Source organism: Mastigoproctus giganteus, chromosome 11, assembly GCF_048544385.1.
Source record: "Mastigoproctus giganteus isolate SK-2022 chromosome 11, ASM4854438v1, whole genome shotgun sequence".
NCBI lineage: Eukaryota > Metazoa > Arthropoda > Arachnida > Uropygi > Thelyphonidae > Mastigoproctus > Mastigoproctus giganteus.
Genome location: NC_143585.1, coordinates 77,096,114 through 77,122,420, shown reverse-complemented (window position 1 = coordinate 77,122,420; position 26,307 = coordinate 77,096,114). Strand labels below are relative to the sequence as shown.

Here is a 26,307-nt window from a genome sequence, read left to right as displayed (position 1 = left end):
GGTTTGGTAGGTCTGTGGAAAAAGGTAAACATTTATTCCAAAAAAGTATAACTTCTCTCGTGATATGACACTGGCGGTGTAGACAGGGATATGCTGCCAATAAATTAACAGTATGGTCGCTATTAGGCTTAGGACCTTAACGAGACCAAGAGGGTGAAAACAGAAACTAGTTCTGAATAACTGCGTTCTTCTGATGCCATTTGGCTTGTGTGTCAAGTGTTGTCGTCGCCTATTACAACTTCCTTCGCGTAAAGCCACGATAATTACAAGATGGCAAACATATTTCTACACGTAATGAAATCGTGGACAGAGTGATAACAATCAGAAACACAACAAGAAGTTTGAGTACTGGTTGGGTCTAACCACCTGTGGTTTTAGTTCAGACGTTCAATTGATTGTATCGGATCAGATTTCTAATTCGAGACACAGACAATGTGGATCGACAAACAGGTCGCTATGGCAACTAAGAAATCGGTTTGGAGATGAGTATTTTACGGGTCAGTTTAGCGGCTGGGAGGTTGAACTTTCAGTTCACGGTTTTGTTGTAGTCTGTACCTTGTAAAAATTGGTACGACTTGCGGCAAAGGTACAGTACGATGTATTCTTAGTATGAACGCTAACTTCTAAAGAATCATTTTACGGAACTAAATTGACAAAGCTTTCATTAGGTACCGCGAAAATTAGTTATCTGGAGAGCATTTCGTAATTAGTTTCTTATTCAACATAGATATTGCAGCAAACTTCGTCCCTTTTCTTTTTTATTTTAATTTATTTTTAACTGATCGGGATAAAAATAAATATTCGAAGAAATACTCTGAGAACTGTTGCTAGGCTATCAATCAAATACTCCTAACTGCTCAATAATAAAATATGCAACAGAACCAGTCTATTGATTTTTCCCTTCATATTTGAATACAGTATTTAAAAAATAGTAAGTTCAGTATTAGAAACAGCTGCTGATATGTTATACTTTCATCACATTCTATGAAGAAGACTGATTTATGCCTGGAATATTTTCAACTACACTCACGCCTAAAAGTTTAAAATCGCGTTTCGTTTTTCTTAATTTTATTTATTTATTTTTATTAAAACAGGACCAATTTGTTTACGAATTTATTAAAATATTTTAACTTAATATTTAAGAAATTTCTAGAATATTCCAGAAAGCTGTAGAAGAATTCTGAATGTGGTAGAACCTTGTTGATGATTCTAGAATACAGGCAACTCTCGATTTACGAACGTTGACTACAACTAACGTCACATTTCATTCAAAATTTCTTAGTCGTCAGTAGATAGAGTTCCTTATAAAACGAAATGCCAAACGTATAATGAACATAATTGTAAGGTTAAGCGGTTAAAGAGGCGGTTAAGTAAACAACCCGTTTTAATGAAGTAGAATAGAAAAAAAAATAGAAGTTTTTTGTTGCACGAGATGGAAAAAAAAAACTCTTAATTTTGTGGATTGAGAGGCAAACACACGACCATGTGACTCTCAGCTCATTAATAATTCAGGAGAAGGCTAGGAGTTTATCTGAAGAAAAGAACTGGACCTGAATATGCAAATGACCTTTTTTTCAGCTAGCTCTGAGTGGTTTTCACTTTTTAAAATGAGAGCTAAGTTGCACAATTTAAGACTGCAGAGTGAATTGGCGAGTGCAAATACTCAAGCTGCAAGTGAATTCCCGGAGGCAATAGAAAAAAATAATGGTAGAAGGTGGTTACAGTGCTCATCAAGTGTTCAATGTTGACTAAAAGGGACTTTTCTGGGAAAAAAACAAAAAATGCCTTCCAGAACGTACATTTCTGGAGAGGAAAAATGTGCATCTGGACATAAAGTTGCAAAAGAAAGACTAACTCTCTTTTACTTGATGGTAACGCAACCTGTGATTATAAACTTAAACCTCTGCTTGTGTATTTATCAGAAAACCCAAGGGCTTTAAAAGGAATGGTGAAGTCATTCCTTCCTGTTATCTGGAAATTAACAGGAAGGTTTAGATGACAACGGACTGTTTGAAGACTGGTTTAAAAACTTTTTTGTGGGGGAAATGAAAAGGTATTGTGCGTCTAAAAATTACCCTTCAAACTTTTATTACTGCTTGATAATGCTCCTGGCCATTCATCTTACATAGCTGATTTCCATGATAAAATTAAGATTGTTTTTTGCCTCCTAATACAACCTCTATTATTCAGCCGATGGAACAAGGTATTAATAGCCCCTTTAAGGCATATTACCTAAGGCGGACCTTTTCTCAAGCCATTGCTTTTACAGAGGAGAAGAACTTCAGAGATTTCTGGAAGGCATAAAACATTTATAATGTATTGCAAAACACTACTGGTGCCTGGGGGATGTGAAGGAAACAAACTTAAGTGGTGTGTGTAAAAACTTGTGTCCACAGTTTGTGATTAATTTAAGTGATTTTGAGGAGCCAGTAGAACGAACCGGTGACTGAAGAAATTGTTGAACTGGGCAATAAAAATAGACCTCGACCTTGATGTGAGAGACGTTTTCGACTCGCATTTTGAGGCATTAGCAACCGATGAAATAACTGAAATAGAGACGCATCTAAATTCTGAAGTAACAGAAGAACCTGATATTCCACAGCCTCCCAGAACATTTACAAGGGAGAAAATGGCTGCAGCTTTTAAATCAATTTCTGAGGGATTGGCAATCTTTGAAGAAGAAGTCGCAAATATGGAAAGAATTGCAAATATGAAAAGAGGCGTTTAAGACTGTTTAGCATGCTACAGTGAGATTTTTGAAGGAAAAAAAAAAAAAGAATCTAACTGTGCAATCTTCTATAAAAACATATTTTAAAAAAGTGGAAAACCCAGCTCTTTCTTCATTATCAGACGCCCTTCCATCTACACCTCGTGTCACTTATGTGGAAAATATTGAATTCTGATGAAGATATTGGCGAATAACAGTTGAATACATATGTATGTACAGTACATATATTATGTTAGTATTTATTTTCTTTATTTCTATTTTGTAACTCTTTATGTTTTTAATTAAAAAGTACGATATCTTGGTTTCTTTATTCTTTTTTATTTTATTTTACGTTACGTATCGTATACGATAACCCATACATGCATTATAATAAAACGTATTGTATAGACCATTCGATGTTTAGTACGCTTTAAAATGGCAGCTAATTTATACGATACGTATCGTAAAAGCTCAGGAATGCGAGGTGCACATAACGAACAAAACGTATAATGAACACGAACAACGTCTTGGAACGGAACTCGTTAGTAAACCGACAGTTTTCGTTATTCTAGAAAGTGGGAGAATTGTTTCAATATTATATAAGATTGTAGATGATTCCAGAGCGTTTTTTAATAACATAAATTGAGAAATAAGAGTTGAAACATATAAAAGCGAACACCTGTCATTCAGAAAGAGTGTTTGGTGTAAGTATTGAGCTCCGTGATAAACACTTGGCAAGAAATAAGGAACTGAGTGTGGAAAATAAAGTACTATGATAACTCTGTACTGTATAAAGAACGTTATATCATGGAAAGTATTGGCAAAAAGGTTGGTGTTTCATTTAAAGGAGTACAAACTACCATTCGACAACTCAAGGAGACTCAGTTTAAAGGACAAACCACGATCAGGACGACTGCGCGTAATAACGGAAGCACAAGGATAAGACCATAACACTGATTTCTAAAAGCAGTCGACGACTTACTGCACCAAATATGGGCAGAGTTCAATAGGAACAGAGAAACTCCCCGCTGTAAAACTTCGTCTTAAACAAGCAGGAATTCATGGTCGTGTAGCGGTCCGAAACCTTTATTAAAACCGGAAAATCGAAAGATACCGTTGGCTTGGGCTAAGATCCACAGCGCTCCACAATTGAAGAGTGGAAAAACGTAGTGTGGACGGATGAATCCAAATGTTAAATTTTGGATCCAAGCGTACAGTTTATGTGGGACGAACAACTGAAGAAAAAGTAGTGCCACACTGTTTTGTGCATACAGTCAAACCCGGTGGTGGTTCCATCATGATCTCGGGTTGCTTCTGTTCTGGAGTGGGGGACATCGTTAGAATTGAAACAACTTAAAAAAAAAAAAAAAAAAAAAAAAAAAGAGAGGACAATAAAAATATTCTTGAAAGTAATGCAATATTCTCTGGACTTCGACTTTGTGGAAGAAATTTTATATTCCAACAAAACATTGACCCGAAGCACATCTCTAAGCTGTGCAGGGACTCTCTAGCAACTAAACAACAGGAGGGGGTATTGAAAATTATGGTGTGGCCACACCAGTCGCCTGACTTAAACGCAATAGTTTTTATGGGATCATCCAGACCGTCAAGTCTGTCCATCTTCCAATATTTATGGGGAACCTTGCAGATCGCTTGGAATAATTTTAGTAAAGATTATTGTAGACACTATTATAAAATTAATCGCCAGAATGGCACGTGTGTGTAAGGCAGTAATGGTGTACGTCAACCGTTTATTTCACTCCATTTCTTGAGTCAATGTGCAATATAACATTGGAAAGCAAACAATCGATTTGAAAAACAACCATGAAACCTCTTAATTCAAAGCAGCACATGGAATTTGTAATTATTAGTGGCACAGAACCTTGTGTTTATACAACATTATCGCCCTGTTCAAAGGGATCATGTTCCCAAAGATGTCTGGGAACTACAAATCTACGAAAGGCGAAGTTAAGAACGTATGGGAAAAGGGGGATTAGGTTCTTTTGTCAAGATATATATTTTTTTTTAAATCCGAGGATCACAATATAAACATATGGTTTTAAGAAAATAAGAATATACTTATTAAAAAGAAAAGAAACTTGTTAAAACTTAGGAAAAGAAAAACCCATTAATCAGTTTATCAAGTCTGAAGTGAATATAATCTGATGGAAATCCTGTCACATTCCACCTTGGGCGATTACTGGGAACTTTTTCTTTCGCATTCTTTCTCTGCGCACGTAACCGTGATTGGCGAACAACTCCCCACATGACTCCTTGAACCAAAGAGGATTTAACACGCATAAGGAGATAGTCTCTCTTCTCTATACTGGAATATCAAACCGGATGGTTTGCAATACGAGTTTCTCTCTTCTTCCCCCCCTCCCCTTCCAATAAAGAAAGGAGGTCACGTCTAATGAACAATGAGTTAATATCTGTTTCAGCAGGTAACGAATATAAACAAATAGATGACCTCGACCAAACACTGAAAGAAGTTAGCCTTCTGATATAGGTAACCCGTTTCCGATAAGAGACCGCTGATCAGTTTTTACAGGCTCCAGGAACTCTATTTTTGAACACGAAGATGAGAGATAAACTTACAAATCAGTCTCGCCGATCTAGTTCAATTGCTGAGGCATTTTTTTTTTTATCTTCGTAACTATTGGGTGTCATCTACTAACGGACTGTAACGCAGAATACGATGAACAGATCCTGATGCATCGTCACAGCCACGTACATACGACACTTCGTTACTTCTGCTTTAGGCAAGTTTCCACCGAAGAGAATACGGAATACCCAATTTTAAGTCGACTTCTCTCTGTCTGTTAGATTGGTAGTTATTTATTCCACGCTCGCTCGTTCACGTGTTCGGCAACACCATAGACTGGACCAGCTGTTTTATAATGCAATGTCATTCTCTCTTTCATAAACGGCTACATCTTGTATACACAGGGTGTATCATAACATGTGGGACTCAATTCAGAGTTGGATTTCGGACCTACAAACAAAAAAAAAAGTTCATGTTGTGTGTTTTCGCCTGAGTTACAGCCATTCTTTCCACAAAATGAGTTAGCTTAGCTCCATTCAACATACATACAATTCTCGATATCTCATAGAAGGACTTGCTGTAGTTGCGCTAAGAAAATCTCGTAGTGTTCTTTGAGCGATTTCAGTCAGTTCTCCTGACAAGGGCACTACATTTGGATTTTGTTGTTAACATTTTGATACTGTGCATTTGCCGTGATAATGGAGGCTTATTCAAATCGAGAGTTAGCGGACATGCATCTCATGTACGGGTTTTCTAGATGCAATGCAACCGAGGCAATACGCCTGTACTGCCTCAGCTGCATTGCATCTAGAAAACTGGTTCATTTAGAAAACGAGTTTCAGATGGTGGTAGATACATCAGCACGATAGCACCCGAAGAACAGCAAGGAACGTGGAACACATGGCGGTGTTCCACTAAGAATTTTATGGGACCAACAGCTTTATCCATATCTTCTTCAGAGAGCACAAAGACTTAATGATGCTGATTTTCAGCAGCGAAAAACGTTTTGTACTTGGTTTCTGCAGATGTGTGCTCGTGATCAACATTTCCTATTCGCTGTACTGTTTGCTGATGAAGGTGGATTTACTAGGGATGGTATAGTTAATTTTCACAACGCTTAACCGATGGGCTGAAGAAAATCCCTATATGACTGTTCAATAAAGACCAGCAATAATTCTGCATGAATTTAAGAGCAGGTAGAAACTTCTTGGGTTAGCGATTCCCTAATAAATGGATGGGTCAAGCAGGACCCACTGCCTAGCCTGCACGCTTCTCGGACCTGAATCCATTCGATTTTTACTTGTGGGGGGGGGACGTCTGAAAGCCATTGTTTATCCCACATTAATGATAACGTTGAAATGATTTGCCAACGTGTGGAACAAGGCTGCCAGCAAATTCGAAAGACATCTGGAACTTAAAAGCGGGTGAGTCTATTCCTGAAGTGGGTCCCACATTACCGGCGGACACGCATCTCTTGGATAACGTACAGTATCCATTAATATTTTAAATTGCTAAAGAAAAACTAATCGAAATGTAGCCGAAGTGTTGATTTATAAAATAAATGTTACAGTATTTTATTTTTTATTACTAATAATATTAATTCTATGATTAACAGTATACTGTTATGAATAAAATATTCTCAAATATCTTTTGGATGCAGTCGACCTTCGAAAAACGTTTATTACCAAATAAAACCCTTTTTTGCACTCATTCATTCACGAATCAGATGACATCACAGGGCGTACAATACAAGAACCATTGACAGGTCACGGAGTCATTAACTGAAAGATGAAGAAAGACGCTGCAGTAGTTAAAAGCACGGTTTTAATTGGACAGAATAAAGAGGGAGGGCAATACATTAGAATTATGGAATAACTTTAAAGCAATAATGACAGAAGCCATGAGCGCAAACATACCATTAAGAAAACATAGCACGAGGAGGATGGTGAAATGGATGAATACGGAGCTGGCCAGTCTAATAGAGGAGAAAAAGATAGCATGGGAAAGTTACAGAGAGAGGAAAAGTACCGACGCCTACAACAGCTACACGTTGATCTGTAATATCACCGCAGTTTAGGTGGGGGGGGGGCAAGGCTGAGTATGAGAAAGCACTTGTTAAGAGAGCAAAGAATGGGGACAAGAAGTTTTTCATGTACGTGAATACAAAAAAGAAAATGAATCAGATCGGACCCTTGTGTACTGCGAGTGAAAAGTCTTAGGTAACTCGGCTGATGTTGCTAATGAACTGAATAGGTATTTCACGTCAGTCTTTTCTGACCAAGACCATTTATGCAGAGAAAGGCTGTGCGAGAGAAACTAACCCATATGATATTAGTGATTTCGAAACTACTGACGACTTTATTAGAAAAACGTTCGAGCCTAAAGACAAGTAAGGCCCGTGCAGTTGATGGCACTTGATTTTGAGGGAGGCGCCCAGAGAGTGTGTTGAACCATTGAGATTAATTATGAGGCATCGTTGAACTTAGGAGAGATTCCTTTGGATTTGAGAAACGCAAACGTATCGACAATAAATAAGTGCAGTCTAAGAGTGAAGTCGGTAACTACGGACTGGATAATGGGCGTTTAGATATAAATGGCATTGTGAAGGATACACAACATAATTTTGTTAAGGGGAAATCACGTTTAATTAAGCTTTTTTGACACAGTTACTCAAGAGCTGGATGTGGGGGAACAATTCCGACATAATTTATTTGAATTTTAGCGAGGCATTTGACCCAGTCCCTCATGAGAGGTTACTGTATAAGCAGGAACATGGGATTATGGGAAAGATTCTAAGATGGATTGCAGGGTGACAGAGGGTTGTGATTAATGGATATTCTTCAGATAACGTCAGAAGTGGGGTCCCCCGGAGATCGGTCCTTGAACTACTGTTGTTTCTCATTTTCATAAACGAGATCGACGAAGGAAGAGAAGGCATGATGTCAAAATTTGCCGATAAAGTAAAGATTGGGAAGAGTCGTTAAAGATTACTGCCCAGCAGCGCTCCTTTAGGATAACTCGAACAGCTTTCAAAGAATGGTCAGAAAAGTAGCGGAAGCGATGCTTTAATGCAACAAATTGTAAGTCTTACACTTGGGGGAATTAGCAACCCCAAGATAAAGTATACTCTTAGTGGGGTTGAATTTAAAACTATAGGGGAAGAAAGGGATCTGGGAGTTACGATAGGGGCAGGTATTAAGTTTTCTGAGAAGTGTAAACAAGCGGTCAGGAAAGCCCAAGGTGTTCTATCGATGATTTATCGAACAATATCCTGTAGAGATAGAGAGGTCATAGCCCCACTAGCCATTGCACAAAACAGAAGGAACTGGAAAGTTGCTGGAGAGGCCTTCATCCTGTAGTGGATCGATAACGGGATGATGATAATGAGTCCCACTATACAAGGCAATTTTAAGACTGCATTTAGAATAATGTGTCCAAGTACTGAGACCTCATATGAAAAAGACATTGCACCAGGACTTTATTTCAACTTCTTGAAAGGGTCCAAAGACGGGCAACTCTCATGGTGCGATCAACAAAAGGGCAACCGTATGGGGAAAAGATTTCGATTATGTGGGCTACAGAGTTTGGCAACCAGGAACTTTAGAGGGGAGGTCTTGATTTAGGTTTATATGAATTCCAGATTTAGGATTATATGAATTCACTGTTATAAAGAATTTCAGAACTAGAGAGGCCATAAATTCAAATTACAGGGGAAGTGGTTCAGACTAGATTATAGGAATTTTTTTTTTTAGCCAGTGAGTTGTTGAAAACTGGAACAGGTTGCTTCCGGAGGTAGTTGAAGCTGACAGTTTGAAGAAATACAAAAGTAAACTGGACCTATGTGAGGAGGGAAGAGCATAATTTGTATTTTCTTATCTACTTTTTACTTTTATTTATTTTTATATTTTTTGGCCGATGCGGCAAAAGCTTGTGGCTTCCTTGCGTTATATTATTATCACTCCTGTACTGGATGTACAGAATACAAGCTAGAGGGGTTAAAAAAAAAAAATAAAGCTACTAATAGTTACAATAATATATACAATTACAATATTGATTTATAATAATATTGACAATTATTTGATATATACATAAAGTGTAATGAAGTTAAAATATAGACAGAACTGGATTGTGAATCTAGAAAGGAGTTTTCTAGAAATCGGGAAGCCGAAGATGGGTGTTGTACTGTACACTTATACAAAGTGAGCATCACAGCTTTCTGGGATTAATTGAGACTTTACAGTTGGTTCTTGATTGCTAGGTATCCTCTCAAGGGTTTAGGCATGACTAAAGCAAGGCTGCGATACAGATTCTCTTGGATGGCTTTTTTTTTATTTGTTTTTTTTTTGTATGCCTTATTTTCAGTTTGTATGGGTCAATTGAAATATTTTATGGTGTTCACTGGAAACATACTATCGGGCAGGTAAGGTTATTAACTTTCATCCTTAAGGAAAGGAGAGGATTTTGTGAGCTGTGACAATATCATTTACATTAGTTGTTGAAAGCTGGAAGAAGTTGCCTCTTTTGGTTAACAATTTCGACAGAGTGGCGTTATTTTTTACAATAACGATGAGCTTCCAAGGTGGCGTCTCGATGTTAGCGTGTAATAGCGTTCGGGATATAGTGAATTGCAACTTTTATAGTCTCTTTAGCTCTCTTAATACCCAACATTCGATGCCAAATATCTTTTCTTGGTGGCATGCCGGTGCGGAGGACCAGATCTCTGAAGCACAGAAGGGGATGGGTGTGAGACATCTTGTTATACAGGGTGTTTCAGTTAAACGTTTCAGAACTTCTAAGAGGGGTAGGGTACATCCTGACAACTCGAAATCATATAGCAATGTGGGGTCGGAAATGCTTTCCTGAAGCGGTGTTGTACACAGAAGCACCATAAAGAAAAGAGACCGTAAGTGAGAAATCGTTTTAATAATACATGAAAAGAAGCAAAAGGTACATGGATTAAAGTAAGTGTTCGAAGTTTCTTCCACGGGCTACAATGCACGCCTCACATCTCTGACGCATGGACATCCGAACATTCTGGAACACTCCAGGCGAATTTCGAATTTCTTGAACAAGAACGCCAAGTTAGTAGGATGGATGATTACACGAACGCAGAGTTAGCCGATATGCATTTGGCGTACGGGGCTGCAAATTGTAGTGGGCCAGCCGCACAGCATTTGTACGCGGAACGATATCCGACGAGGCGTATTCCCAGTCATAATTTCTTTGCAAGACTGCACCAGAGGTTAGCTGAGAGAGGTTCATTTGAAAGAGCTGACAGGGAGAGAAGAACAGCACGGACTCCAGCCATCGAACAGAATGTGCTGCAGCATGTACAGGGGAATCCAAGAACGAGTACATGAAGTCTAGCAAACGCAGTCGGGGTTTCCCATTGCAGCGTCTGGAGGATTCTCCGAGAACAAGACATGCATCCGTTTCACGTGCAGCGTGTCCAGACACAGCAACCGGAGGATTATGCACCTCGTATTGCTTTCGCACAGTAGTACCTTGGAAAATGTGCTACAAATCCCCTTTTTCCTGCTGAAGTGTTGTTTTCCGATGAGGCATCCTTCACAAGGGAAGGAATTTTCAACACGCATAACGACCATATCTGGGCGGTCGAGAACCCGCATACAATACGACGTCGTGCAGCACAGATTCGATTTTCGGTCAATGTATGGGACGGTATTATGGGAGATCACCTCATCGGACCTTACCTGTTACCGTGTCGTCTAACCGGACCTATCTACTTGATCTTTCTGCAGCAAGTATTGCCACAACTTTTGAGAGATGAACAGATTTCTGCATCGACGCAACAGACAATGTGGTTCCAACACGATGGAGCCCCTGCCCATTATAGCGGAGATGTTCGTAACTACCTGGATGTCACATTTGGTCAACAGTGGATCGGACGTGGTGGTCCCGTGCGTTGGCCTGCTCGGTCACCCGACCTATCATGTCTTGATTTTTATTTCTGGGGTCATATGAAATCGCTAGTTTATGACACCCCTGTTGACAATGCTGAGGAGCTGGTTGCAAGAATCGCAGTAGCTGCCGAAGAAATTCGAAAGCCGAAGAAATTCCTCACATCTCCGACGCATGGACATCCGAACATTCCAGAATGTTCGGATGTCCATGCGTCGGAGATGTGAGGCGTGCATTGTAGCCCATGGAAGAAACTTCGAACACTTACTTTAATCCATGTACCTTTTGCTTCTTTTCATGTATTATTAAAATGATTTCTCACTTACGGTCTCTTTTCTTTATGGTGCTTCTGTGTACAACACCGCTTCAGGAAAGCATTTCCGACCCCACATTGCTATATGATTTCGAGTTGTCAGGATGTACCCTACCCCTCTTAGAAGTTCTGAAACGTTTAACTGAAACACCCTGTATATTGGTATATTAGGGCCACTTATGGCAAGCTGTTAACCCCTACCGGGTTGCCCAAAATGCCGCATATGTCTTCTTTCTAGTTTGTCAGCAATGCTCCTAAAAAGTGAGGTTCTCATCCGAGGTCTGTGTGGGACGAGACTTTTTGTACTGTATTGCCACTGATATTGGATATTGTTTTTATAGTTCCTTTGCGAAAGTCATGCGTGCAGTTTTTTCATGGTTCAGGTCTCTCTAAATAATCCAAAATACTGCTTGTGCAGCAGTATTTTGGTTTATTTCTTCAATGGTTTTGGAATCAGAGGTGACAACTTCAAGTTGTCGGCGTAAGAGCTGAAGTTGGTGGGCAAGAAAAAATGGATCTAGTATGACTGCAAGGAGGGTAGTGGATATCACCCCGCCTTGTGGCATTCCTCTTTTTTACAGTAGTCAGTCTGGTAGTTGTCATGCGATATGAGTATCCTTTCCTTAAGGAGGTTCTGGAGAATAGACATTAATGGGTTGGTTGCCTTGAAATAATATTTTAATATATGAAGCAGTGCTTGAATTGATACTTTGTCGAAAGCTGATTTTGTCAAAGATGTCTACTTGAGACCTCTTGCTGAGGGCATGCTGAATACAAAATAACGTATCAAGGAGGTTTCGTTATGGTAGATCTTTGCTGCAGTGATGTGTGCAGATGAGATGGTCTACTGCAGAAGCAGTGGTCGAAAACTGTAGGGAGTATTAGGTTTTCAAAGATTTTCAGCAGAGAGCAACCAATGGATATAGAATGGAAATCAGGCTGGTAACTTTGGATATTTGTTTTTTTTTTTTTGGAACCGCTTTGACATAGTAAGTCCTCCAAATAGAAGATACAGTAAGTTTATAGTATACGCTGGAAAGTGTGTAAGAGAATGTCGACAATATAAACTGAACATATTTTGACGGCAAATAACGGGAAGCATCTGGCTAATTAGGCCAACAGTGGCCTAATTAGGTAAGCTGGTTTGTTGTTGTTTGTTATTTGGTTTTTAGGAGCATTAGCAACTAAGGCCATATTGCTCCGGGATATGCGGTGGTCATTCCCTGACCTTTCCGCCTTCTCCGTATTTGGTGGTGACGGGCTCGAACCCCGGGTAAGCTGGTAATGACTTTAATTAGCTGCTCCATTGTAATAGGGATTTCATTCATGGCCTGTGAGAGACTGTGGTTTCCTTCAGTAGGAATCTGGCGGTTACTGGTTTCTATTGATCTCAAAGTCTGGCCAAATTTCTAAAGAGCTCTTCCTCCATATTAAACATCCCGTCTCGTCGCACAAATATTCTTCTTGACTGTTTTATCAGGGAAATGATGAGATGGTGGTGCAAAGCTTTCTTTAATTTGAGGAAGCCAGCACGGTCCCCTTTGTAGGCTAATGTTCTTGACTTCATCCACCTTCTGCATGATTTTTGCTTTCCAGTGAAGGTCATCTTGATGTCTTGGTTGAACCAGCTTCGGGTATAATCAGATATTCTTACTTGCAATAAATGTAAGCTTATAAGAGAGGTCCATGGCTGCTTCATCAATATTCATATATTTTTTAGGCTAGTCCAATTATTGGTAGTAAAGCGAGACATTACAACTTGTGGCTTAAGAAATTTAAAGAAGTAGGTTAGTTTACGTTGTAGAGAGAGGCTGTTCGGATGTAACTTGAGCTATTTGTCATAGAGAGGACGCATGTGAGTGACAGAAGTGAAAGAACACAGAGTCAGGTTTTTATATCTAAAAGTCTATATCCTTTTTCAATTTTCGAATGAAGCTTTATACTGTATAAGTTCATACACTTTAGTCTAAAGATGCCCTCTGTAGAAATCGTATTCACCGGAAGCTAATCTAAGACCGATCTGAATAAATTTAGAAGTGAACTTGGAAGAGTAATGACGCATATCACTCTAGTTCACATTTAGGTCACCAGATGACGGTAAGTGTAAATCCATGTGGCTCTTCAGGGATATAGTGAAGACAAACAAGCAAGCGCAGCTATCAGATGACAGCTATATTCGCTAAACACACGTCTCCTTTTATATTATTACACGAGTCCGTTACACAAGAGGCACATACACGCATATAACACTCATTAACGATTCACTACATATCCATTCACTCGTAAAAATCACAAAATAGCGCAGGAAGTGTAACGCACTCGGTCGAGTGCGTTACACCGAGTTTAGCATTAAACGAAAACTTTTATTTGAAGTTTCCCAATTGTTTTAGGGTTACCTTCGTAAAGAATCCTTATCAAGACATCTATCGTCACCGCTTGGGGAAGGATCGAAAGATTACCTCAAAACCCAGCAGAAGACTCGTTCAAGAAATATCATAAACTCTTAATGCCCGACATACACTTCACGTAATTTGTGAACGTCGTCCCAACTGCAATTAATCGTTGAGAACTGTTGGGAAATGTGCTAAGGATAGACTTTTTTTTGTTTGTTTGTTTCAGTTTCTCTTATTTATTTTCAGCGTACCCCTCTTACACGCGAGAAACAAGGACCCCGTGTATTCGCGACTACCTAAGTGCGTTTTAATGCTTCTTCAACCGTATCGCAAAGAGCACAAGAGTGCAGTTTATATCCGCCCTTTTACGACTTCTCTAGAATCGATCTGGACATTCCCCGTTAATCAGGGAAGAGGGGGAGGAAAACGAGGGTTGGGAGAAAGAAGAAGAGCGGTGGATAATGTCGGCTTTCATTATCCACACGAGGACAGGTGAAGCGCCGATTTAATGGCTACACAGAAATCGAAGGTAGATATATTAAGGTCGCCTGGTCGTCCTTTCTCTAGATCGTAAAATGCCTCTCCTGGGCCTGATCTCTGCAGCCATTAAATGTAGGCGTAAGAAATCAATGCTACCCCAACATTTCTGGCCAACAGACCAGGAACATTTTACAGTACCTAATTCTGTACTCAATTCGTGAGGAAAACCAAACGATAATATAAACAATTGTGGCTTATTTTGCCACGATGACGTCACAATGAATTGTCATTTAATTAATAATTAAATGTGATCAAAGTTCTTGTGGGTTACATCAAGTTTCATTTATTAATAATGGTTAAGTTTCTTTCGCGTTTTTATTATTCCAAATATACGTGATCAAATCCGGACGTTGGCGTTTTGCTTGCCCCTAACTATTCTTTGATTCTTTTGACAGAAAAAAAAAAAATGAACAAAGTGATATAAATGAGAAATCTCTACCTAAAATCTCCACTTCAGTGGTAGGACTTTACCCAATTAAAGATATCAGTAAATAGGAATAGTTAATTTACAAAAATATTATCAAGTAGACTCAGAACTCCATCAAGAAACGTCTACCAACAATATATATGAAGAGGTTTATGAAATAATGCATTTATCGAAAGAAGTTGCTAATAACAAAAATAACTAAACTAAAATGACTAAAAACATCTACAAATTCTTATTTTTAAACAAATGTATTTTCCTTTATTGATTAAGTAATAATTATTCATATCTTTAATTTGTTAATTAAATATTTGGAAATTTAACTTTGCTGAAAGATATTTGTGAATGTGTGCTGATAAATGTTAGGAGTTGGAACTATAGTTTATAGGTTAACATTCTATTTAAAAAATCCATATGCAAGGATGTACTTAAATCATGATCGGCAGTACGTTGGGGTTAGGGCAACTTGTAGAATACAAAATTTAACAGATTCGTATTTTATTATTTTATTCAATTTCTACAAATGAATTTTTTCGTTTCAGATTCGGAAAAATTGGTCATAAAATGACCTAGCGATGTAACAGTGTTGAATGAGCACCATTCTGATTGGTGCTGAATGAGTTGTGGTCATTTGGAGAATATTTTTACAAGATGGAGCCAAAGTCACATAACTACCACGTTGAAAGACGTCCAACTATTTTATGCCCATCGGCATTTGAAGTTCCGGGAACAAAATCCGACAACGACCATGTTATTGCACGCGCTGTCCGCAATCCTTTAGGTTGTTAAAATGGAAACTCAAGGACAGTATACAAAATGGTTCCATTTTCATTATTTTATCGCTAAAAATAAAAAGGCATAGAAATGGAATTTTATTTAGAATCTCTCTCTGATTTGCATTGGTAAAAATAGCAGTAAAAGTACAGCACTGAAATGACGGATACAGAATGAATCGGACCTATGTTATGGCATTATAAGTATCGAAGATGGGCGTGCTCCCCCCCCCCCTCACGAAACCCAAGGTTGGAATATAAAGTAATAGTTACACAGCAATGTCAGACTAACCTAAATAATTATTTCCTACAAAACTATGCAGACTCATGAAAACAGGTCCTGGTAGGTGTGCGTGTCTCTCTCTCCTTGTTATTGTTTTCTACTGGGGTTCACCTCAGTGCACTTCATTCTTTTCTGTACCATTACAAAATGCATTCTTTGTAAAGGATGACAGAGCAACTATATGACGTGTATTTCACAAGAACAACACCAACAAATAGACAGTCGTCCATATTTTATGTTAAGCCTACTTTGTGGGACTATCAGAAAAACAGCATTTTCGTTATTTCCCAAATACTGACGCAAGCAACATCCATTACCAAAGTAAATGTCTTAGTAACGACCATTAATCTTTAATCTCGTGACTTTTCTGAACACTTCTAAGGAGACTTAAGTTTACTGTAAGAATATCTCTGTCAGTAAGTTACGATTTCAAAAATATTATTCGGTGATAATGAGGCATACATCCGGCACACTTTTGCTATACATCATCTCTCCACAGAAAAAAGTAGGGCGTCCCTATTTTTTTGTTTCCTTTTCTGCTTCTGTGACACAGGCTCTTTTTATAATGACTTTAGCATTAAATAAAACACGGAATAGATGTTAGAGTTGCTGCGCATTACTTTATAATGTGCATACATTAATATATATTTGAATTAATAAATAAAATACAAATGAAAAGGACGAAGGTCATTTTCAGTTAGTTACATGCAAATAAGACTAACAGACTGATTATCATCCAAGATCTGTGCATTATTTAAATCATGGCTTTTCAAACTTTTGCATATCTAAATCTCTCAGGGAACCCTTCATATCTGTGAATACGGTAATAATTAACAATAAATTTAAAATAATAATGCGTTCAAATAAAAAAAAAAAAAAAAAAAAAACTCAGTGATAAAAATTAAACGGAATATCTGGAGAGCTACATTTCGTGGCAATCACTTTGAAAACCATGCTTCTGGCAGTTATAAATCTTGGATATATTTCTTAATCAGTATTAAAAATATTATATTTTAAACCCTCAAATCCGTGGCATCTTCTTTCCTACGTTATCTGTCTCTTAAAAAGATCATAAAAGCATCTATAGTTTTCATTAAAAATCTAAAAATAAAAGAATTACGAATCCACTTTGAAAGCCTATTATTTAGATAACAGAAATATAATTTAATAAAATTAAAACTAAATAAAATTCGATTATTTTAACAATGACAGCTAGAATATTAGGTAGACTAGTTAAGACATTCCGTTCTCACTATTAAGAGATCCACATTAGTGACAATTACAGTAATACTCTTCGATAATAATATTTCAAAAAAAAAAATAAAATACTATACGCGGCAACCTGTGCCTGGATTAATCGTACCGCTTGCAATGACTGTCCTAAAACATCAAAACAAAACGTAAAGCGTTCCGAGTTTAATTAATACTTATTAAGGGAGCAGGGCGTGCGCCCGCCCGCCCACACACACACACAGTATATTTTAAGTGTCCTCATCTTGAAATTAGATGTCGTCAACAGAATGAATGCCCTTCTTCCCCCTTCAAATAAACAAAACAAAAGAAAAATAAAGATAGAAAACAAAAGATAAGCCTACTATGGCCGGATCACCCTCCACAACCACGACCAGCACATATAGGTTAATCCAAGCACCAATCGCAACAGCAGATCCCACAGAGACATCTGTTTCAGATCGGCCCAAGAACTGTGAAAAATGAATACCTGATTAGCGAGCTATTGTAGGAAGTACTCACGTTACAAAAGGGGGATGGAATTACACACCGAGGTGAGTCGCACACCTTGTTCCGTTCCACTCCACGTGCGCTCGTTGCCGCCAACGTCACGAGCCGCCGAACAGGTGCTACGGGCGATTCGGTTGCCTCACGGTTAACTGCGAAAATGGCATGCAACGGTTGCGGCGCAAGCCACTCGGGTCGGCCCATTTCGGAGGAGCGGCGGGAGAAAGGATGGGGAGGTTGGAAGAGAACGAATGAGGAGGCTTCGACAGCTGACCCCGTGCTATGACAGCTCGCTATTAGCACCGATGCTCCGCTTTCGATGTGCCGATAAAAAAGAGATCGATACACCACTCACCGGGATGAAACACAACAAAAACTCTTGTAGGAAGGTTGTTAATTGCATTTTGCCCGGATTAGAATTAATTAATTCATTTGAAGAGTTTGGAACAGCATCGAGGCCAACATGTTGGCATTCGGCACAGCAGATGCATTTATCAACCGTTATGACCTTTATTTAAGAGATATTTTAGATAAATCTGCCATATCTCTTTCGAATACCTTTTTGGAACCTGTTATTATTGATAGTCTGATCGTTACAATTTTGAATATGTCACTACTACGCATGATTCCGACTTTCCTCCCACCCTTTCATTAATAACCCCGTAAAATTTTCATTAATCTTTATTTTCCAATATGACTTAAAAGATTCCAGGGGTAGAGTATGATAAATTAGCCTTACGTTGTCATTTGTGATGGAGAAATTCAAAAAGCCAATGTTTTCCACATTAATTAATCAATCATATAAAGTTCCATGATTTTATAGATTAAGTTTTTTTTTTTATTTTGTGTAATTATGTGATTTTAGATTTTATTTTTGATTTATTTATTTAATTAATTAATTTGTGATGGGGAAATTCACGTACAGTAATATTAATGATCAATTATATACGCCTTTATCGAAGTGTCCACTATTTTATATATCACGTGTTTTGTTTTATTTTTTAGGGTTCAGCATGCACACTTATCTAACATGCAGTGAAGCAAATTTTCTCATTAAGCTAAGTGATAAACTGCACTGGAACGCCAATGAAACTAAACCTGAAATTAAAGCGCACTTCCGATGAATTCAAGAAATAATAGAATCGAGCGAGTACGATTCAAAATTAAAACTAAAACAGATAGCAGGCACTTGGAAGACATCCAAAACAGATGAGGAAAGTGATGCGAGTCTTAGAAAGGAGAACATCAAAATAAAACAGCTAGACGCCACCTTGTACTAAAATAACACGGGATATTGATCTATGTTCCAAATCAGCAGTTCTGGAACTTCTCTCAGCAAATATATGACTTACGAAATGGCTTATCGTATAAACTGATTTGTTAGCACATTCTTCGACGATCCAAATTCGATAATATTTGGCGAAGATCATCTACAATAAGAGCGAAATACTTTTATGAAATCAGAACGCATTCCCATTTTAAAGTACTGTAGTATGAGGTATGAGGTATATTGAGGGTCTAGCGGCTCCTGGGATTTCTCCCATCTCCGCGAATGTTCTATGTATCGGTGACAGTACCCTGTCAAAGCCAGAGATTTAGACGTGTGTGGGTCATGAGTGGTGTTATATGTTGTGCCCATTGTTTATCCGGCTTATTGGCCGCCAGGCCCCTAATGGGACCAGACGTTGTCCATACCTCGCCACGTGGAGGCTAGCCGGGTGTTACCATTGAGTCAATTGTACTCTGGCTGGTCCTGCCACTTACTTTCCTGGGATTTTAGTGGCTAGGACCTAAAATAAAATTGGAACGACCGCGGTTGATTTTAAATCACTTACATTAAAGCACTAATATGGGGTTGACGCTGAAAGCCTGTTTCTGAAGTGCCTAAAAGGTTGGGCGAAATTTTTTGGTGTATTTAAATTTGGACGTGTAGGGCTATACGCTGTGCAAGAAAAAGTGCTGGGAGGGGAGAATGAAGGCTGGTGGGTGAAATAGGAAGAAGAGGGTCGATAGGGTAGGTGACCCCCAATTTTTCAGTGAGGCATGCCCATGCCCCACCAGAGGGAAGAAATGGTGTGGCAGGGAAGAGAGGCGACAGCAAGCCGTCACCTCCCACCCCTGCCGGGTGTGGGAGTAAAAGAATTGCACTGCACAAGAGAGTGCAGAGCATAGAGCCAATATGGCTCCGTTGAGGCAGCAACTTGGAGTTCTCTATCTTCGTTGGTCTTCTCTGTCATTGGTAGCCATATTTTTCCTCAGCTATGAACACTGGTCAGGTCCATTGTTGGTCTGTTAGCTATGGCTGTGGTTCTCTTCATCATGGGAAGATCCGCAGCTCCATGGGGTTATTCTTGCGATCGCTGGTTTTAGATGATTAGTAGTAAGCAGGTTCCTGGGCAAGGTTCTCCTTGAGTCCTCTCCACGCATGTTCTGTGTTTTTTTTTTTTTTTTTACCTTCTGTAGATGGCTATCAATGTTTTACGCCTACCAAATAGTTTTTGGGCATATTCCTTTAGCTCCCTGTATTCCTCAAGTGAGTCCAATAGATGTGATTCCAAGTTCTTGGGGAGGTAGTGTATTGCAGTGATCAGTCTGCACCTGAGGTCCTCATAATGGGTGCAATCACACATAATGTGCTCCCAGCACTCAAGCTCCCCACAGGCACATCTCGGATCCACCTCAATCCCCAGCGCTGCCAGCTTGGCTGTAAAGGCCCCGTGACCAGTCAATAAATAGGTACTGTAGTATCAAAGATTTGTATTTGAGCAACAAACTGTGGTGAAGATGTGCCCCTGAAGGATGTTTTATATGAAGAATAGAGGAACTGTTCGCCATATAAAAGCTTGCATTAATGAATTTTAGTAAACCGAGGTAAAATCTAAAAGTAAGCTCCAATCACTTGGTACAAATCATCGCATAATTGAAAACCTGAGTGACAAAGCTGAGTTCCCGATGGGCGCATGAAAATGGCTGAAAAAAAGATCGGATTATAATCTCTTCGGTAAGCGATTGTAAGGCTTCGCATAAGACAGATTCAGTGGGAGTTGAGCCATATCTTCACTATCTAGATTTCTCTCTACAAACAGCAATCCTTTGAACAATAAAAGCAAGGGTTCACCATTCAAATTTCGAGGGGAGGAGGGCGATTAGTGAGCAGAAAAAGTTGTGTAAAATTTTATTTAGGATCAAGAATGAATTATCCTACCATCCAGTTGAAAAGGTCGCATATAATCAGAATTGTACTCATGAACTTTCACTGTCAACGTATTCCCTCTTGCGAATACGAAACAAGGGCCAAATGTGACAAGAATTTTAGTGTTGCAGCAGGACTCAAAACGTGAATTGAAGCTTTCACCCACCGTATTCTCAATGTCTAGTTGTTTCCAAACAAGAATGGTTAGCCTCGACGAACTCACCATGCATCAGTACGTTATATCTGTAAATTTGCGTATATTTTATGGTCAGTTTCTAAAAAAAACCTAACGCAACTCTCGCTCAAAATAAAAAAAAAAAAAAAAAAAAAGAAAGAAAGAAAGAAAAACAGACAGATACAATCTTCCTGTCTTGCACGAATTTGAATCCAGAATATGACATACGGGAATATTAGACAGAAACTCGCAATTAGACGAATAAAATCGAATAAACCAGAATAGTCAAGAAATGCGAGGAAAGGCAGACGAATAGTTTAAAGTAATAAAGAAAAATCTGGCGATATAATTCTGAATCACACAAGGAAAATGAAAAAGCGATGCCTCACACTATTGCTCAACATCTGTTGTAACAAACACTCGCAAAGTCCCCCGATTCCTTCCAATGTTCGATGGTGCGTAGTACTAGGACGTCCGCAAGTGCGCATGCCCATTCACACAGTGACAAATCAGAGAACGTTCCCAGCCACAAAACAATTACGAAGCCTCCAAAGATTTCAACTCTAGAATTTGCACGGGTTTAAAGCGAAACAGCAATTAGAACGTATCATGTAATCAAAAACGTCCCAGGCGACGAAGTCGCGTAAATTAAGCGTTTCCTTCTAACACATTAAGATGAAAGTCTTAATTCTTTTCTTCAGTTTTCTTGTAGGGGTTAAAATCTATAATAATAGAGTCCTCAAGAAGTTGAAGTTGCAGCGCTCTCTAGTGGAACGGTGTATTTAAAATAGTTATTACTGTAACGTACGAACAGAAAACATCTGGGTCACGTACACCCCAAAGGTCAGATTTACAGAAATACGAATAAAGAAATTCCATACAGTATCTGGGATCCTTTATTAATACAACGAAACCGTTTCGCGAATAGAAAATCTATTAAAGCGAATGTAAGAAACCTGAAGCACAAACTGCTTGCACTGGAGTCTCCTGAGGATCCTCACTAGGGAAAAAAATCGGTCGGTTAAAAACTTGACATAAGCTGATATGAATGTATTATGAAATTAATGATTGTGGGACTTTACAGAGAATTTTAAACTGGATAAGGTTGGACAGAAATCTATATTAAATACCAGATAAGTTATTACTTTATTATAATAATATAAGGATTGTTTACTGTATATGTCAAGGCAACTAAGACCACGAGGAGTTTATATTATTGCTTATGAATCAGATGTAAGAAAGACAGTAGAAGTATGCAAATGCTGAAAGAAATATGCAAAGTAATTGTCCAATGAATTATTGAAACACTGCAAAATGTGGAATAAATAAATAAAATGCAGTCCCATCCCCCAAACCCTAATTTCACTGTTCGTAATCAACTTAAAGAATCCATCCCTTTTAAAAATAAAAATCAATACACAAGGAAAACGATGAACAAACGTCAGAGTTAAGCTCACCTTTCTTTTCCTTGATGAGACGACAGAACTCTTTTTTTGTCTATAGAAATCCACGAAGGATACACACAATCAAGTACAATAAATATTTTTCAATATCCAGACTAAACATCGCATAAGACAATAATAACTTTCATTTGATTATAAAATAAATGGGACCTCATTATTACATATAAAAACGGATGATCTGAGATACCATTTTTCACGAAATTACAGTTTCACTACATATTAATGTCTTTCAATTTTCAGTAGTTAGAATATTGGATTTCCTGAAAAGTTCTTTTTAAGAATTCAAGGATGACACATTTTTAAACAAGTTAAATAAATCATTAGTCTTGTCTTGGATGTATCCGACCATCTTGGTCTTCTTATAATTCAAACATTAATCAAATAAAATTCAAAAGAACTCTTAAGGTATTTATGTAAGAAAAACAGGATGATCACCACGATGCTTAGTGTCAATCCCTGTGTCATAAATTCCACTTAAGAATTATTAGAAGGGCTGGGTATCATCGGGGTTTTTGCACAAACATATCCATAGAAAGAAACTGTAAAGAGACTTAAACTGTAATCGAGAAATTATATTTAACTTTCCACAAAAATATATTCAAAATAAGAATGGCTTCAGAGTAGTTTTCTTTGAGAAGAATCGTGGACATCTTTTGGATTACAGTATGTGCTTAGAATATACGCCAAAGTAACAACAAAAGGCCATGAAGCGTCAGTATATTATGTTTGCAAATTGAATGCATTCTATGATTTGTGTGTGGAATTAGACACATGCAGCTCTCGCCAAAGACTGATTAACTCAGAAAGAGGCTAATAAAGTTCTTTTCATTCCAGACGGGATTCGAACCAAGTCTTCACGGTATGTGATCAGCGACGCTATCCGCTAAGCTTTATTCCTGAGCATGCCGACAGTAAAGACGACCAGTAATAACAACGATGTTAAGAGAGCGATAGGAGGAGGCGGATGGCTAACTGGCCACAGAGAAAGGGCCTTTTAGACGACAGATGCTCATCAGGAGGGAAGGCATTGGAGATGCCTTTCAACACCCTAATCGTTGAATCATAGAAGGGCGAAATATTTGCACAGCCGACCTATCCTTGATTAACTGGGGTCGCCAATCGTTAACTGTATATTGAAAATTTAAACACGGGGGTAACCCATTCATAGCGCGAAGATTGGCCAACATGTGTACTGAGGTAACTATGGCAACTACGTTCTTCATCATAGGATATGGAAATGAGATATTCAGCAGTATTTAAAGAACGGAATTTATTACGCCGTGCCTAAAACGGTTTTCCTCTCTAGAAAGTGTACTTATCTGGATATTAACACTGCATTCAAACCAGTTCTGCAATGCCGAGATAAGTTCAGTCATAAATATCCAAACAGGCCTGTATCAAATAAGCATCTATTCGCCGCTGCATAGTATTTTCGCTACATTCTTCGTACAGTTAAATTAATCTCATTAGAAAGAGTGAATGCATGTCTATAGCAGCAAGATGGATCCATCCAGCATAAAAGAATGTCGTTTTAATTAAATTTTGTTGTATTGTAACTCAGGTTACATTTTAATCGGATACTTTTGTATTATAAAGGCAGAATAACGTGAAAACTCGATTATCCCGACATTTTGTGATAAATATAAATTTATAATCTCATTTTTCATTACGGAAAAATCACATTTTCTGTAGCCAAAATGCTTTAATAACTGTAACTGTATTAGGTTTACACTGTAATCAGTATTCGAAATAATAAATATTAGCAACCGAAGGGCTAATATTTGGGGGGGGGGAAATATATATATATACTGTATAAATTAATAATAATATTCAATATTGCATATATACACTGCCCTACCATTAATATGCGAACACCCTTCTGTTGATAGGTGGTCACGTTCTACTCAAGCACCCCGTATCAGACAACTAAAATATGCTCGTAGGAGACAGCAGTACGGCCGTGAATGCAACATTCCGCGATTGACAGAGTTAACAGACTTCCAGCACGGAATGATAATAGGGTGCCACATAAGCAATCGATCTGTACGTGACATTTCAACAGCACTGAAGACAGAGAGATAATCTTTATTACCCTTCACGGCCATAAAGCCAGGGGCTTACAGTTTCCAAATAAACTTCAAATACATAGGAACGCGAATTTCTACTAGTTAAAGAGCCGTTTCTAATCACAGACAGGTCAAGAGTTGTCACAATGCGCTTGCGCTTATTTGTCCAAGGCTGCGAAGCCCATTAAAGCTCGTCCTTATGCTTGTTTGTTTGTTATTTGGTTTTAGGAGCATTAGCAACTAAGGCCATATTGCTCCGAGATATGCGGTGATCATTCCCTGACCTTTCCGCATCTGGTGGTGACGGGCTCGAACCCCGGTCTAATCAAGAAGCGTGTGCTACGCACTGCTGCTCCTTCCCACCTGGCTACGGAGGCGCCTAATACTGTGGTCAGCTGTTCCAGGGTGAAAGGATCCATTGTGCTTTCCTGATAGAGGATACCTTCATCTTTCGTCTGTTTAAACTAAGGCCGCTATACCTCCTCCTGTTGTACAATAAATGCCTCCAGGAAGGTTTCTTTCCCAAGGTCTCGAAAACTGCTCTTCTGCGCCCGATAAAGAAACCACATAAGCCACTTTCAGATCCTCGCTCCTTCCATCCCATTGCACTCTTGGCAAATATCGGGAAAATTCTCGAGCGTCTTATGGTCCTAAGAGTCTCGGCGCTTTTCCAGGCGAAAAATCTAATCTCTCCACATCAATATGGCTTCACACCAGGACGCTCCTGTGAAGAGGCCCTTTTTGACCTGGTGTTACATATAGAAAACTCCAGGGCCAAGTTTGAATTGGCAATCTTTGTCAATTTTGAGGGAGCGTTCGACACTGTCTGGTGGGACAGCGCTTTGGAGCGCCTCCGATCTGCCTCCTGTTCCCATCAACTATATCAACTTTTCCTTAGCTACTTCTCTGAAAGAACTGTTATCTTAAAATCCAAGTATCAACATGTCTACAGGCCTTTCTCTCGGGGATGCCCCCAGGGTTCGGTTTTGGGGCCTGTGGTTTGGATATGGTTCTATAAGATTGGCTCTCTCTCGCTCCTTTAAGAACACCAAAGTTGTAGCCTTTGCCGATGACCTTACGATCGTTGTGTCTGGAAAATCTAGGAGTGCCATTCAACATAACGCCAATCTGGTCCTGTCTGATCTCTCCTCCTGGGCAGCTTTGAACAAACTCCGCATTAACCCAAGTAAAACCAAAATGATGCTCTTTAAGCACAACTAGACCCCAGGCGTCCACCACAGGTTAAAAATCTCTAGAATCCGGCTACCCATAGTTACTGAAGCTACCATTCTCGGAGTGGTAACTGACCACAAACTGAGCTTCCTGGCACACCTTACCCATCCCAGATCAAAAGTCAAGAAGCTCTCTGGTTCCATTATTCGTATCTCCAGAAATAACTGGGGCCTTTCGAAGAGCTTCGTCTTTACTATAAAGCAGTCGTACTGCCGATCGTCACAATGCAGCCGGTGCCTGGTTTCACAGAGTTGGCTTGGTCAAGATGAGAGACAGATTGAGTTCCATCCAACGTACAATGCTACTGGCTACCCTTAGAGTTTGCAGAACAGTATCTACAGCAGCCATCCAGGTCATAGCTGGAACTCTTCCTCTGAATCTGTATGCCGCTGTTTGTTTGTTTGTTATTTGGTTTTTAGGAGCATTAGCAACTAAGGCCATATTGCTCCGGGATATGCGGTGGTCATTCCCTGACCTTTCCGCATCCTCCGTATTTGGTGGTCACGGGCTCGAACCCCGGTCTAATCAAGAAGCGTGTGC

The 26,307-nt window shown here is 38.9% G+C and overlaps 1 protein-coding gene across 3 annotated transcripts in view; it reads right to left on the bottom strand.

Annotated features, from left to right (window-relative positions):
• Positions 1-26,307, bottom strand: part of LOC150078149 (IQ motif and SEC7 domain-containing protein 1-like) — a 317,006-nt gene that overhangs the window by 175,817 nt on the left and 114,882 nt on the right. The window contains exon 1 of one of the 3 annotated variants that reach the window (XM_090384958.1): positions 17,496-17,546. The exons of the other annotated variants lie outside the window; for them this stretch is intronic. Coding sequence (XP_090241084.1) covers positions 17,496-17,533 — 38 coding nt within the window. The 5' untranslated portion in view covers positions 17,534-17,546. Of the gene's footprint in view, positions 1-17,495; positions 17,547-26,307 lie in introns of those variants that run through there. 3 annotated transcript variants of the gene reach the window in all.